At 39.1% G+C, this 17051-nt stretch overlaps 1 protein-coding gene across 2 annotated transcripts; it reads right to left on the bottom strand.

Moving 5' to 3' along the window:
• Positions 1 to 1870: 1870 nt before the first annotated feature.
• Positions 1871 to 15600, bottom strand: fhl5 (four and a half LIM domains 5). Of its 2 annotated transcripts, none has more exons than XM_079832876.1 (6): positions 15093 to 15600; positions 5828 to 5998; positions 5483 to 5657; positions 5202 to 5371; positions 3083 to 3269; positions 1871 to 2960 (listed from the first exon to the last, which is right to left on the bottom strand). In XM_079832876.1, exons 2-6 carry the CDS (start codon positions 5984 to 5986, stop codon positions 2809 to 2811), a joined length of 843 nt encoding a protein of 280 aa, XP_079689002.1. In that variant the 5' UTR covers positions 5987 to 5998; positions 15093 to 15600; the 3' UTR covers positions 1871 to 2808. The 2 variants fall into 2 exon arrangements, with proteins under 2 accessions (XP_079689002.1, XP_079689001.1); XM_079832875.1 differs by lacking the exon at positions 15093 to 15600 and adding an exon at positions 6217 to 6362.
• Between the last annotated feature and the right edge of the window lie 1451 nt (positions 15601 to 17051).

The raw sequence follows: 17051 nt of genomic DNA, 5'->3' as shown, positions 1-17051 counted from the left end.
GAAAGCATGGGTGGGACTGATATGGCGGGATGAAGGTCCTTCTTTTAAAATAATACGTGGGAGTATGTTCGTGCAGATGTTTACATCTCATATCTTTAGCCTGCTGAAACAATCTCTTCCAAATGTGCATTCTGAATAATAAATAAATGTATTTCCCAAGTAACCGCCACAGTCCAGTGTTCGTCTTCTCATTAAGTGTTTTCTCTTACTAGTCATATTTCATACCTGTTGAATTTACAATTTTAAATGAATTTGACTGATAAACACCCTTTCGAAAATTAACCATGGTTTTATTATAGTAAAAATGTAGTAACCATGGTTTTTTTTCGTGGATTGATTACCATTTGTATTACCACAGTTTTACTACAAATGCCATGGTTAAACTACAATAACCATGTTTTTTTTTGTAGTAAAATCCTGTTTATCAGTTTATCTCTTCTCCTGTCACTGAAAATGTCCGGATTTTGAAATCATCCTTCATATGCTTATTTTAAGAGCCGTTTGTTCAAGGTGTTAATAGCACATTGAAAATATACTGCTGGTATTCACTCAACTTAGCGCGTTCGAGAACTCTCACGTCCCTTAAGGTGCAGCGGGTACTATTTATTAGGATCTATTGACAGAAATGCTATATAATATACCTGACTATGATTTCAGTGGTGTATGAAGACCTTACATAATGAACCGTTATGTTTTTATTACCTCAGAATGAGCCATTTCTATCTACATACACCGCAGGTCCCCTTACAGTGAAATCGCCATTTTGTGCCGTCATGTCTCTACAGTAGCCCTAAATGGACAAACTACTCTACAGAGCACTAGCTACTCTCTGCTGTCTCAGACGACGACATTTTTGTCCTGTATCGGCCACAGTAGCTTCTCTACGTGCTTTGAAAGGGAGGGGTGAGCAGTGGCCGGTTGCAATTCACAGCCTCACCACTAGATGCCTAAAATTTACACAGTGCACAGTCCACAAACAAGAGGATCGTACAAAACGGATTTCATGCACGGACTTTGTAAGCACTACTTCGGCTTTTGCGTTTTGCGTCATCAACCCAGAACTAAAGTTTAATTCAGTTCGATTAATGAACCGGCTCAACTGGTTACTTGCTGAGAACCGGCTAAAAAGAATGATTCGTTCAAGAACCGAATATCACTAATTTACAAAAGCAAGAGCTTAAAAAACTGTAAACACTATATCCACATTAATGTTAGCTAGAAGGCTAGTGAAGGCAACGCTTTGTCCTTTGTTTAAATCATAGCAAAAACATAAAACTTGTAGTTGTGTTTTCTATTAACAGTTCCAATTATAAGACATACAAGTTGTGATCCACAAACAACAGATTGTCCCAACAAAGTGGGAACTGCTCCAATTCAGGAGAAGCTTTTGTGCGTAGCCTATTGTACTCAGTCCAACGGCTGTCATGTGCAGTGGAAAGGCGGCTTTAAGTTCTGAAAGCTGTTCTCCGTAAAATGTGCAGCACACAGATAAACGTTGGGGTTATAATGTCAAGGACAGTGTTTAAAATCAATTTTAACCACTCTAAATTCATCAGGAACATAAAACACATGAGCTTTGGAAACAGGGTGGAAAAAGCGTCTCTTTGAGATGGCAACAACACTGTCTTCTCTAATGCAGCTCAATCAGGCCTCATCCCCTTTTTTGCATATTCCGTGGGTGGAGATTATTTACATGAGTTACTGTGAATTCATAAGATCCACAAAAAATGAGTTGTAGTTCTTGGAAAGTGGATTCTGACAAATAATCTCCCTTTAGGGTGGACTTTGAGCTTTGTAACCTTGCAAATCTTTTTCATGCACAAACAGCAACATTACACACTAACTAAAGTTGAAAAAATGAAAAAGCATAATAGGACCCCTTTAAACTGTATTTTATGTCTGGTTATTTTCAGACAAATTTCGCATTACCAATAGTCAGTTATAGGAATTACAGCAAAATATATATGATAGAACAAGGTACTTCACAACTATATTTGAAGCCACATGCATCACAGTCAGGTAGGCCTAACAAGTCAAAGCTCTCAAAAGTTATGAGTTTACAGTCAGAATTTCATAATTACAGTAATTATGACATGGCGTGAATGCACCTCTTCTCGCTTTATTTAGCAAGTGAAACTTAAAACAGAAAAGTGTCCCTTTAAAAACCCCATGAAATCAAAATAGGTATGACCTTTTAGGTCATATTTTCTTTTGAGCGTTTAGTTAGTATATGCCACAACAAAATAGCAGTTTTATGCATGTAAATGTACAGTCTTTCTATTGAGGGAAAATTTACCAATATATCAATGACTGATTTTGTTCCTAGAGACATAAGTATAGCTAAGCTTGCCCACTATAAATAAGCGGACCCTGAGAATCATTCCCACCTTTCAACACATTCACAGTTGCCATTACTGTATGCATTGTAGTTGCAGTATAGGGAAATGAATGTTTACGTATCTTTAGACTAAAAAACAGACAGTAGACAAGAGGAAAACAGGTTTATTGACTAAAATCACACTTTGTGTGTGCTTGAACTTTTGAACTTTTCAAACATCTTCAGTATGCTATTATTCCATGCTTTATGAGGACAATTGTTACATTATTGTAAACATATTAAACAAAACATTAAGCATCCTAATCAGCAGGCGACACAGATAATTAATCTATTCATTGTTCATGTTTATTCATCATGCCATTTATGTGAGCAGAAATCCAAATCTGAATCAATTTTTTCCCTCAATAGCTTTCCCACAACAGTTTGACGACTGTGCTGCTGTTGTGGTCGTCTGACCCAGTCAAATGAGCTCACTTCTCCCTTCCACAGTCAGTGCACAGGATGTCATCCCGCTGGGTGAGGAATCCACGGCCCACCAGAGACACAGAGCACTGCATACACGTGAAACACTCACTGTGCCACTGCCGCTCTTCAAACGAGATGTACTTAGCACCCGCCAAGCCTGGACACACACACATATTTTTAGTCAACACGTTTTATAGTCAAGTACAATGCTGATGAAATTTTAATTTTAATTTAGAGGCATATAAAAATAGCCGCCAATTGTAAAGAATGAAAACATACTAGTAATTGGCTTAGTGCAGCCCACGCATTTCTTGGCGTACAGATTGCTGAAGCAATCCAGGCAGTATGGGAAGTTTTCTCTCGAGGTAAAGCGCTGGCCTGCCAGTTGTCTCTTGCATCCAATGCAGGTGAAACACTCGCGGTGCCAGGGCTTATCGTTATACGTGACACCGCCAGTTGTAATGGCCTACAGAATTGAAAGTGTGGATCTCAGTATAGTAAGTGTAGGACAATATTGCACATTTAAAGGAACAGTTCACTCAAAACTGAAAAATGAAAACAATACTATTTTAAGGTGGTGATTTCATATGAATTTGAACGATCTGTTTCATATGGAAACCAAGCGACAACCTTCCGGTCTCTTTCTAGAATCCAACACAGAAGCGGCTTAAACTACAATTTATCGACTGGCCGCCTCCAAAAGGGAGTGAATCCCATTGACCCCCATGTTAAAATGCCTAACTTTACAGTAGGAAATAAAATATGTTTTCAGCCTGGTACAAAAAATGGTTTTGGTCTATATAGCTCATTTTGCCCTTCATGACAACTGAGGGGGGTTCATTTTTTTTTATAACTCATCCGTTTAAATTATATTAAGCCTTAAAGTTCTGCATAATTAAGGGTGTGGCCACTTGAGTGACAGGTGGATTCAGCAACCAGACACCTCAGCCCCACCCACGTCCCTCCTCTTTGCCCATTTTCAGTTATCCGGGAGTGACACGCGGTGCCAAGATGGCGACGGCCAGCTCCACCCACTTTGGCCATCAAAAATGCTCTTCAGAAACCTACGGGTTACGTCACAGACACTACGTATATTGTTTAATACAGTTTATGATGAAAACGTATGATTTCTAGAAAAAAAGTAAGCATAAAGATCCACCCCTAACTGTCAGTGGGGCATAGACAGATTGTCTAAAAGTCTACGAATGAGATTATTCAAATTTATACGAATTAACCACCAATTCATTAAACCGTAAAAAGGAGTTGACATGTCACGATTGCAGGTAGCACTAATGAAGATGATTAACATAACAGGCTGTATTAAACTTCCGAAACATCACAGGAACATGCAGGATAAACGCAAACCACTTTCTACACAGACTAGAACCAACAGAGAACTGAACAGAACCAGGGGTATAAATACACAGGAGGTAATAGGAGAACTCGATAAGACATGGCAATAATCAGTAACTAAGGGAACAAACTGGCACACACTAGGAAACTAGGTCAACCTACAATGACAGGGAACACAGGCAAATAGGACCAGGGAAAACTGAACCAAAACCCAATTAAACTAAACAGACAAAACTTCTGTCAGTAACTATGTTTCCATATAAAGTTGCGAATTTAACTTATGTGCAAAATTAGAACGGCACATAAAATATTTGCGATTAAAAATTTCCACCCCATGTGTTCAGGAGAATAAAATTGACACTTCCTGGGAAATTGGCGCAAAATATCTGTTAAAAAAAAGCCAATGTGGCTCAATAAATGCCGTCATGTTATTTTGCGTTTGGAGGTGGATACCTGTTTGGAAACGTAATAATGTGAGACAGTTCTGGGAGGACAAATATACCCAACCAGCACGTCTTCTTATCGGATAAAAAATGTTATTCGCCTCAATGGAGTGAATACGTTTTTTATGCAAATTTATGCAAATCGTAACACTTCCATCTGTTTTTTGTTTTTGTAAATGTGATATCCCAAAATTCGCATTATCATGTTTTTCCAAACCTATATGTTCTGCTTGCTCATTTCGATGCAATTGCAACAAATGGGGACAAAGTTTTCATGGTTGATTAAAGATGCAAAAGCACTATAAAGTATAATGGAAGTACAGTAGTCCATACAATTTATGCACTTTATTCAACGTCTTTGGTGAAAAACGATAGCTTTGTGTGAGAATTTAGATTGTGTTTTTCCCTGCTTTTGAACCTCAAATTCATTTGCATGAAAAAAATGACCATTTCTTTTTGTATTCCACATTAGAAATAAAGCCATACTGGTTTGGAACAACAAGAGCGTAAGTAGGTTCATCATTTTTGGGTGAGCCATAACTTTAATGAACAGTAATATTGTTTTTCAAATCTCTGATTCCTTGCAAGCATATATGACTTACTTTTTTACAAGCACAGCATTGGTAGGCGAATTGCTTCTCAAAACATGGGACACAGAAGTAACTGTTATCTTTAGGGATGAAAGACTTGGTTCCTATTGGCTGCTGACAGCGTTGACACAGAAAGCACGTCTCATGCCAGCTGTTCCCTTTGTACTCCATTTTTCGTGATCCTAACACATGAGCAGAAGGCCACCTTAATACACTGAGATCCTTAACATTTTATAATGTTAACAAAGATTAGTTCTATTTTTCCAAACCGATAAAGATACAAAGCGTTCTACCTGGCATGACAGTCTTCTTGCAGGTGCTACACTTGGAGGAATACTCATGAGAATAGCACTCGGTGCAAAGCATAAGGTCATCTTTAGCAGAAAATGGTTTTTCCACCAACGATCGACTGCATTTGGCGCACTTGAAGCAGTCTTCATGCCAGTGCCGGTCCTTGTAGGAAAGGTCCTTCATTACGCATGCAGAGAAAGTCTGGTTAGAAGCTTGCAAATCTGTTCAGACTTCCTGTCACTCATTTTAAGTCTTCATTAGTTGCATTAAAAAGGACAGTAAATAATGAATTTAATTTTCAAATGTTCTGTAAATCACAATGGCAGTAATTGTTTTCTTATGCCTACCTTAGAGTTGCACCCAATGGGCAAAGAACAAACCTCACAGCAGTTAGCAAACAGATTCTCATAGCATTTTGTGCAATATTGGGTGTCCTCTTTTAGGATGTATTTCTTTCCAAGCAAAGTGTCCTTGCAGTAATGGCAGTCAAATCGTTCCGTGGACATCGTTGTTTATGTCTTAAAAGCAGTAAACAGAACCATAAAAATGTTACAACATACCAGGCTAAAGCAATCAGAGAGGTGTCATCCGCAAAATACGAACACCTCTTAAAATAGACGCAACACGCTAAAATGATGGTCTCTGCAAAGTAACTAGGTCCCTTCCGTAGCATCTTAAACCACCTTGAAGATATCAGAAGAGCAGACTGCCATTTGTAATAGTGAGTGAAACTCACCTTCAGTGACTCAATGGGCTTCTGAGGGGCTGCAGGGTGAGACGGCCAGTGATTGAGCGGGTGCATTAAAATGACCCTCTATAAATACGATTGCTCTTATTAGCTGAAATCCCTGGGGAGATTGGTCCAGTTGCTTATCTCTGCACCTTTTATGGGAGTCCAATCACAACTCATGCCTTATGGACAAGATGATTAGTGAATGGTGCCACTGAAACGTTATTCCCTTTGTGTACTCTTAAATCAGTGATTGGACTCTGAGACCTTTGGACAAGTACTTTTCTTTACATATTATTCCTGTAAGACTTACAGAAATCATCATTTTCCTAACAATCTTTAACACAGCTCCATAGTTACAATACTTTATGTCTCGCATATCAGTGAAATTAGCGATTGCTCTGACCTCAGATACCTGATATCTATACTGTATCCACATCTGAGCCCTCAAGCAACTGCTGAAGGCTTAGAGAGAGTTGGAAGCAAATGTTGCAGTGGTTGCCAAGCTTCTCAGTAACCACTAAAATTGCTTTGGGTCGATTGGACCTCTGTTTACAAGAAATATGTAGCAATTTCCACAGCTTAACAGGTTTCACACAGGGGCTTTCTGTTTCTGTTAAATGCCTTTAATGTAAATGTCATCTCTTGGTTCTTGAGTTGTGGGTATAGAAGTATGTTCCATCATCCTAAAAACAATGTGTTTTTTAAACGGGGGTTTTGGTCAAATGCCTGAAATGAGGTCTGTAGTTAACACAAGCTCAAGATGTTTTAACATTTTATCCTACATAAAATACATGTAGTACTAACAATTTTAAAAAGCCTTTACTTGTCTTGAAAAAGCAACTATTGGCAACTATTTTAACTCTTAAGTATTCTAAGTTTTAGGGAAATGTTTGTCAACCCCTTGAGCCCTGAAGGCATTTTAGTTGTTTTTTCAGAGTGACATGCACAAAAGTAAAGACCTGTAACTCCAAAACTATAGCAAGGAGAGTCAACGGGTATTTGAACATTCTCATGCTGAGAAACTGCTGATAAAAGACAAAACAATAAATCTATATATTTTATCTTTCTTATTTGATATATGGTAGGAGGACCATTCTTTTTTGGTGAAGTTCCCCTACATGAGAGCTGCATCTGAATCAAATTTTGTGGTGATAGCATAAAGTAATCAAAAGATTACCAAGGTAGCCTTTTTGTTTAGCCCTTGATGCCCCCTAATGGGTATTTTCTTTTATTGTTGTTCCTCCGTGAGGAATGCTGCCTTCATGTGCGATTGGAATTATCGTAAATACAATTTTGTTTAGTAAAAAAAATTAGACTGCTATCGGAAATTTCCTACTCGCCGCTTAAGAAGTCGTGATTTGATCTGGTTGCATTCATGTGCTTTGTTGTCGGAATGAACATGAATCGTGGAGGACACCAGGTTTATTCTTGCCTATTTATTAGGAAATGTTATTAAAACCAAAATTATATGTAGTGTCACATGCAGACAACCATATAAACATTTACGATGCTATCCAGACTTAACCCTTTCTGATGATTCTGTAATTTCGGTCAAAAGCAGGCTATTTTCGCTGTGTATAAAACATACAATATGCTTCAAATATTACTTGTATATTTAAATATGCACTACATAATGACAATCTAGCTGTTTTGATCTAGCTGTCACAGCAGTAGTTCTCCCCACCACCTTGTTTAAAGTTTATACACCCATCTCTGGAATTTGGGTATCAAAATTATATCCGAACTTCCCAGTGGTAAACACGACATCAGAGGGCGTTCATGTGCAATTTTTACCTAGTAAACTCGTATTTACGATAATAACTTCGCTACATGTGAGCCTGTGGAGTTGTATGTGTCGTGATTCCATGAGGAATATTTTGTGATCAACGCAATGGATTATGTTGATCCTGGACTCATTTTAATCGTGAGAATAGGCCTTTATCACAGCGGAATTGAATATCGGAAGTGCTCGTCGAATCAGTGCATCGAATCTTCCGGTTTTGCTCCCAGAAGGATGGTATCGTGATATCATATGACAATGTCTTTATTGACATTGCCAAAATTTGGCCAAGAAGATGTGGTTCGTTTAGTGTGAAGGAGAATACTAAAGTTAAAAGTTTGAAACTGGACAAGGGATAAATTGCTGTGTCAAAGTATTGTGGTTGCTAGTTAGCTGTACTGCTTATTACTACCATATGAGTTTACGAACAAGTTGTATAAGTTGTATCTCTGCAGTAAGCTGTTTCCATTCAGTTTGAGCAGTCTACAACGTAATACAGTATATGTGAACGTAAGCTTGTCATGTTCTCATGTTATCGTTCGTATCCAAAACTAACTTTTTAACTTTCAGCAGTGAAAGTTTTTTAAGTTAGCAGTTTCAAAGTAGGCTGTGATAACCTCCCTCCTTCCTTTACAGTGTCAGATATAGTGAATGGCGAGGTAGTACATGTGGCAATTGCTACCAGTCAATGCGAAAGAACAAGGAGCACCATAAACTACAGGTTCAAAATTCATAAAAGTTGTAGAAGCATATAAGAATCATAAATGTTTTGTTGGTTAGATATTTTCTGCAATATTCTTTGTTCTCATATGACATCAGGCTGTTTAAAGGGATAGTTCACCCAAAATTTTTAATTCTGTTATCATTTACTACTTCATTTTGTTCCAAAACGGTACGAATTTCTTTCATCTGTTTAACACAAAGAAGAACATTTGAAGAATGTTGGTAACCAGACAGTTGATGGACCCTATTGACTTCCATTGCATTTTTTCCCCTCCATACTATGGAAGTCAATGGGGTTCATCAACTGTTTGGTTACCAACATTCTTCAAAATATCATCTCATACAGGTTTAGAACAACATGAAGGTGAGTAAATGATGACAGAATTTTCATTTTTGGGTGAACCTCGGGTGAACCTTTAAACAGACTTATGCCTACAAAGAAAGAATATTACAGAAAATAATCTTACCAACAAAAATGTTATGATTCTAACATGCTTCTACAACGTTTATGAATTTTGAAGCCAGAACAAAAATGTTTTGCCAGAACAAAAAAAGTAACCTTAGGTGGCTATAAACAAAACAAACTACACCATAGTCACATGACTTCATTTACATAACATATATATAACTTTCAAAATTCGAACTTATTTTATACTTTCAGACAAGCCTTTTTTTAATCCAACATCCAAAGACGGCTTTTCTATTTTCTAGCTTTTTTTATTATTATTTATTTATTGAATTATTCATTGCTGTGATGCTTGTGGAAAGTTTACAGTAATCTAATACATTAAATGTAAAGAATCATAATGAACAGATCCGTTTTGTTTGCAGTATTTTGCACTTGACACTTGAGCTGCATCCAACTAATTAAAAATGAGTTTGTAGTCATATCATTTATCAAGAGGATGAGAGAAATGATCTCGGTGCAAAAATAGCTCAGAAGATCACCGGTTAAAGAACTTAATCCATCATGCATGCAAATAGGGAGGTTAGTCTATTAGAGAAAGTAATGATCAATGCTACAGTTTCTCCGCAGTTTCTGGCTCACATCATCTGTTTCAAATTCTGGTGATGAATGAACTGCATTCATTGTTTGGTGATTTATTCAGTGTGATGACATTCAGATCATAGGATTCTTCTTTGCAAAAGTGTCTTTTAAAGTGAAGTGCCAAAAACGACAGTTTGGAGAACTGCATGCCTCAATTACGTAACTCTTGACAGCAGTATTTTGAGTCTCATTATCTTTCTCAAGCATCCATGTCTGTCTTTTCGTTCTCTTTACCAGGTGTCAACATGACCTGCTAGATGTTTGAATTGATGAACATCCGTCACCAGGGGTTTTAAGCACAGAGCACGGCTGTTGCGACCACTAGATTAACCTCCAACTGTGCAGTTAGCAGCTCATCATCTCAGAATAAACAAACATGCACAGACTTTCGGTTGCTAGGCATCCCACAGCATGCAGCACGTATGTCTGAAACTAGACAAGTGAGTTTAAAGGATCACATCACTATTTTTGAAAATAAGCTTCCAACTTCCCTAAAGTTAAACAGTTGAGTTTTACCGTTTTCGAATCCCTTCAGCCGATCTCCGGATCTGGCTGTAGCACTTTTAGCATAGCTTAGCATAGATCATTGAATCTGATTAGACTGTTTGCATCTCGCTCAAAAAAATGACCAAAGAATTTCAATATTTTTCCTAAAAACTTGACTCCTCTGTAGTGACATCTAAGACCGACATTCTGCTAGTGTTTCTGATGTGACATTTCACAATTTTTTTTTTCATTTTATTGAAATAGAGGTTATGACATGATGAGCTGCAGACAGAAACATGTACCAGAAAGCGAGCATTTTTAGCTTTCTAATTAGACAAATTTTTAGTTTTTTACTTTTAGTTAGTACTTCAACTTAGCCTACACTTTTTTTTTCAGTTAGTTGCCAAATATTTCTCATTTTCATTTCAGGTTTTTGTTTAAAATTTTCATCTAATATTTGTATTTTATTTTATTTCAGCTTTCTTTCAATTAATAACAACAGTTAGTTTTATTTGGTTTTAGTCCACAATGAAAATCTGATATTAAAATCCAGTTTAAATATTAAATAAATAGTTAAAGTAATGTAAATATATAAGATAAAGGATATCATTCTGGAACCATCATTCTGTTGTACATGCAATGGTGTATGTGTGTGTGTGTGTGTGTATATATATATATATATATATATATATATATATATATATATATATATATATATATATATATATATATATATATATATATACATATATATATATATATATACATATATGCACACACACACACACACACACACACACACACACACACACCATTGTATTTACAACAGAACAATGCATTTGTAATGTTTTCAACCAACAGTCTATTTAATCTGTTGTGACATATCTGCTGTAAAATCTGCTGATCTGACGCTGATTATGAAAAGGCATCTCTTCGGCTACTTCATTCTCACACATTCTACTCAGGACTAAGATGCTTAACAAAGTGTTGACAGTATAAGTGGAGTCATTGGGTTGAGATCAGGTGGCCTTCACAGCAATAAGTGGTCTCACACCATTCAGCTTTTCTGAGTTGACGATTGCCTTTCCCAGCTGCTCCAAGCAGGCAAGCCTCTGCAGAGCGCTCGTTTGGAAATAAGATAGGCTTGGTGGACAAAAAGACAAAGAGGCAAAATTGCAAACCCTATGATCTTGCAGAACTGTACACCCCTTCAGGGATCCTGAGATGCTCTCTCAGTGAGGCCCAGGCGGGATTGGCGGGACAAGGTGACAGGATATGCCATAAAAGCTGATTTAACTTGTGTTACTGTAGGACACAGAGTTCACTAATGCTTACTGCAAAATTTGCAGTTATAAACTAGATTTTCACATTTTCTTTGTGCTACCGTTGTGCTAGGATGCCAGGGTGTATGTTTGTTAGGGTGTTGCTTACTGGTCCAAGCCAAATGAGCCCACCGCAAGTCTCTGATATAACATGTCAATCTCAAGTCCATTCGTAACTATTTTACATTTTGCTGAATTGGTGACTAATTTGTATGATTTTCTACGATCTCATATGTACATTTTCATACAATCTGCTTACGTCCCAATGATTTTTATATATAGGGGTTGTGTTAGGGGTGGACCTTGATGCATTTTCCCAAAAAACGCGGAGGCTAAGGCGGATCTGCGGTGACGTGCAGCCGAGGTGGAGCCAGGGTGCCAGAGGATTAAGGCGCACCGGGTGAGACTGAGGACCTATTAAATTAAGACCTGGAAGTCCGTGGAGCAGACTGAGCAACGACTGTTCAAGGCTGATCCGGAGGGACGAGGGAGCCCCAGTGGAGCTGTAAGGACAATGTTCCCAGGTGGAACTGAGAACCGAGGAGCCAAGGTGAAGCCGACTGGTCGACGGCCAACGTGGAGTCAGGGGATTCACTTACCAAGGCGGAACTGGAGACTGGAATACCCGAGGCGGATCCGTGCAGGAGAGGGAAGTAGACAGAGGAGCCAAAGAACTGAAGGGAGCCAGTGGAGGCGTGGCCAAGGAACTGGCTGTCTTAGGTAGAAAAGGCGGGACCATCAGAGAAGCAGGAGACTTGGAGCTGGGCGGGACCAGCGGAGATGGGAGATCTACGCTGAGAGCCAAGGTGGAGCCGACTGGTCGACGGGCCAATGTGGAGCTTGGGGATTCACTTACCAAGGCGGAGCTAGAGACGGAAGACCTGAGGCAGTTCCTGCGTCTCTGATGGTCCCACCTTCTCTACCTAAGACAGCCAGTTCCTTGGCCTCCGCTGACTCACTTAAGTTCTGTGACTGGGTGTGAGAGGCGGCTGAGGTTCTGGATCCGGAGTGGGGCTGATGATGTCCTCCTCAGCGGGGCAGATGGTGAACAATGCATCACAGTTCACCATCTGCCCTGCTGAGGAGGACATCATCAGCCCCACTCCAGATAAATGCAGCGAAATTCCTCTGAGGAACATCACCGGGCAGGAATGCCTTGGATCTGGGTAGTGGGTGAGGCACACCAGGTCTAAAGATTTCCTTGTGCGGTCATCAAGGGTTTGCTCTTCCTGCTCTAAGCAGAGCAGGTGGACTGCAGGTAAGACCATTATTATAAACGCAGCAAAAAAGTCTTAACTTGTGGTTTTGTCAGATGCAGGAGATTCAAAGAAACATACAGTCTTTAATAAAAAATCCAAGGAGAAACTCAGGAGATTACAATTCAACATAGATTGAACAAAGAACTGAGAGGAACTAAGGGCTTAATGCTGCCTTCACATGCTATCGGAATTATCATAAATACTAGTTTCCTAGTTAAAAAAATAGGACATGAACATCCTCTCAAGTCAAAACTTGAATGCAATGACCCTGTAATCATGATTTCAGAAGTGGGAAGTTGGAAATTTCCGATAGCACGTGAAGGCAGCATTAGAATACAGAGCGTATATTCTAATCTAATGGTAATTAACTGGAACAGAAACAGGTGTGTATTTAATCAGAAACCATGGAAACTAATAACGACCAGGAACACAGGCAAAATGGGAACAGGGAAAATGAAACCAAAACACAATGAAACAAAACCTAACATAACCTTGACAATATTATCTTTATGCATTGCCATGGACGACAGTTCATATTTGTAAATATCTGATGGCTGAATGCCACGATTGACCAATCAGAAACAAGTGTTCCAGAAGCCCTTGTACACTGTGTGCAGAATTATTAGGCACGTTGATTTTCTGATCATATTTTATTTTCAAGCTGAAGTTTTGTAAAATACATGAAGACTTTTTTTAAGGCTTTATGGACAGATAGGTTGAGAGTGACTCTTGAAGGACCAGCACCACATCCTCTAGTACCACTGTTTGAAGAATTCATCTTCTAGAATCTGGCAGTACGTTTTGGGAGTTCATTTTTAGTCCATCTCGGCAAAACGGACTTCAGGATGGACTAAAATGAACTCCCAAATTCTCCGCCACATGTTTTTGTCTGACCTTGCTAACCAAACGAGCATTTCACTGTCCAATGGTCATGCCTTAACTGCAATGTCTATAATTGCATTAGTATTGTATCCTTCTCATGGGCATTTAATAATTTTTGACTTTTCAGTCTGAGTTAAATCTCTTTTTTGGCTCAATTTATCTGTAAAAGAAAACATGCCTAATAATTCTGCACACCTGAATATAAGGTGTTTTTAATTTCCAGCCTTCATGAACAATTATATATCACTTATACATTATTAAATACTAATTTAATAGTAGTTATTAGGATTACTGTGGTTTGGAATTGGTCAAATGTGCCTGGAAAAAAAAAGTTGTGGCAGCAATGCTTCAATGTTGTGTAAAATCTGCTTAGTGATCTACATTGTATCTTTGTTTGTGGATTTTGTTGATCAGATCTTTAAATATCTCAGTGCAGAATAGAATTTAATGCCTAAGCTCAGCCAGTCCTATATGGATTTACACACTGATTATATTCTTGTCCTCTGCGTGCACACACACACACACACACACACACTCACTCACACACACGCGCACAAAAATACACATTCCCTCTTCAAAGCAATACGGAAATATGTAGTAACTGGATGAACTTTACCACTTCATCTGGCATATAGTCTGAACAACTGTCTGTCTTATTGTTTTGAATACCAGAGTATCAACACGGAGAGGTCACAACAACGAGGGATTTGATGGCCAGCTCACCAAACTGTCCCTGTGGTGTCATCATTCAGTGTACAGTGGATTTGGAGGCTATTTTTACCAGTCTGAGATATGTTGCTGAAAAAGCTTTGACTAATGCTGGTGGTGAACTTTTGTAGTCTTGCAGTTGTGTTTATAATGCAGTTGCTTAAAGAAACAGTCCACAATTAATTTTTTCATATCATCTCATATCAATATGTATCAGTATCACATTTTAAGTTTGTTTGCCATTATTTTATTTCAGTGGAACCCTAAAAGTAGAGTTTTTGTAGAATCTTTAAAATTGTCTTTACTAATACAATGACAGTTTATAGTAAACATGTCTGACAAGGTCCTAAAAGGGGGCGGGGTGAGGGGGTTGGGGTTACTCATCAAATCTTAATATTTAATTTTTTTAAAAAGTTTGAAAGGCTCCTTCTCACCAACAACGATAACTATAAAGATAACTATATCAGAATCCAACGCACAATATTGTAATTAATTAAAACTTAATTAAATATTTAAATATAAGTATTCAATGTTAATAAAATCTAGAATATAATGTTTAATTGTTCCATTTTTGAATAGTTGAAATGTACTAAGTGAAGTTCTTAAATCTGGGAGGAGTGAACCCATCTAAATTTTCAGTTAACTGCCGGGGCATATAAACAGTTGCTCACCTTGCTCAGCATCAGCTCTTTTGGCATCTGGATGTTCCATCACCAAAACCGGTCTGATCTCCAGGAAATCCAGCTAATCCCAACCAACAACCAATTCTCCAGCGTCCCAGAGACGCCTGCTATCTTAGCTCAACCAAGACCAGGTCATTCCACCAGGTCATCAGCTCCAGCGCTCGTACAAGCCGTGTTCAAGAAGACTGCTCTCTCCTCTATCAGGACTGATAGCTTCCTCCGTCTCTCTTTCTCCTTCTACTCAGACTTAATTTCTACCCACTCGCCTAGACTCTTTGTCCCCCCTATTTCAAAATGGTCCGTAAACAGCCTCTGCCAAGCATTCTCTATGTCTGGAATCCATTTCTCCCACAGATCCTCAAAGATCTTCTGGCAATTTTTTTCAAAACATTCCCAGCCCTCCAAAACTCCCCCCAAAATCCCTAAGAGCAAAATTTAGTTGCTAATCTCAAAGCAGCCGCTCGTGCTTCCTCGTCCACTCCTGTCCCCTCTCGGCCAGCGACAGCAGCTGCCGAACATAGTTCAATAGCCAATCGTGGTCTCAATAACCCACATGCTCCTCTTCTGGGCCTGAGATTCTCATCTTCCAGGCATGAGAAATAAATCTCATTCAACTTTCTTCCCTTCTGTTTCTACTTTTCATCTTAATTCTCACAAAGGGGCAGAATTCAGCGTGAGGCTCATGTCTCATGTGAGGCTGTCAATGAGAAAGCAGAAAATATTCTAGGCCATAAAAACCAAATCGCTGGCGCTCTTATACATTTTCTCTCTCAGAAATTCAGAACATTGGCTCCAGAAGGAGACTCCAACCCGACACCAGTTCCTCCCTATTTATATCATATTCCTGTTGACCAACCTATCAGTCCTCTTCACACCCTATCCATGAAATCAATATTGCAAGCAATTCAATGTTTTTCCCAGAACCCTACATCCGGATGCAACATGTGCTCTCCCGTGTGAATCACAGTGTGGGAAATTTTGTGTCTAATATATATTTCATAGTCTCTGCCCTTCGTTTGGGCACAGTGAGGGTTCTCCCTTTCCGAATCTCAGTGTGATCCTTTATGTCCTAGCCCAGGGATTCCCAATTCCAGTCCTCACACCTCCTCGCTCTGCACAGTTTGCATGTCTCTCTTATCTGACACACCTGATTCAGATCATCAGCTTGTTAAAAGAGATAGCCATGAATCAGGTGCGTACCGATTAACAGGGTCCCTACGCAGTTTTCACTGGTCCCTACTCCCTGAGCATGAGATATCTATTGAAGTTCAGTTCACTTAACAAAATGCATTCAAGGTTTAAGGTTTGATGCCATAATATAAATGAATATACTTTCATTTAATATACTATATATAATAATGTATAATTTAATATAATATGGAGGCTGCCCCGTCCGGATCGCAGTGTCCAAACAGCGGACTGGAGGAACCTGGAATCTGTCCCTGAGTGATAGCAGGCCCCTCTCACATCCTCACACGATTCAGGCTCTTGCTTTGGAGAGAGGGAAGCACTTATACAGGGAAGTCTAATACATTTTCTGTGGCTGAGGGGCGTTTTTACTTTGGGTATCGTACGGTCTGTTTCTCCGGGGCTCCATGTCATGAACGCAATGACATACTACATCTCTACCACGTTCTCCCTCCAGTCCAAACACTGCCCCCACAGAAGCAACTTTGAGTGTCAATGGTCACGACCCAGGTCGATAAAAGCAGCTTCGAGATGCATCAAACTTTATTTAAAATAAATAAAGAACTTCCTGCAGCAGTACCCATTCACAGCTCCTTGTCAGCACTAGGACACCCTTTTCCAAAGGCAGCTCCCACAGGAGTAACTCCTGAGCATCACTGCCGCAGCAGTGCCCACTTACGACTCCACATGGTGGACATAAAACTGCAGATGTAGTCCATTTTCAGCTCAGGCCGAAGCAACCCCTGAACGTCACTACCA

Source organism: Gobio gobio (genome assembly GCF_949357685.1).
Source record: "Gobio gobio genome assembly, chromosome: 13".
NCBI lineage: Eukaryota > Metazoa > Chordata > Actinopteri > Cypriniformes > Gobionidae > Gobio > Gobio gobio.
The sequence above is the reverse complement of the archived record's forward strand: the minus strand, read 5'-3'. Positions and strand labels throughout refer to the sequence as shown.

Excerpts from the sequence above, each read along its gene's own strand:
- fhl5 (XM_079832876.1), bottom strand. The coding sequence starts at position 5,986 with ATGTCCACGGAACGATTTGACTGCCATTACTGCAAGGACACTTTGCTT. Across the intron at positions 5,372-5,482 it reads CAAGAAGACTGTCATGCCAG|GATCACGAAAAATGGAGTAC; the intron begins GTAGAACGCTTT and ends CTCATGTGTTAG. Across the intron at positions 3,270-5,201 it reads AATGCTGTGCTTGTAAAAAA|GCCATTACAACTGGCGGTGT; the intron begins GTAAGTCATATA and ends TCAATTCTGTAG.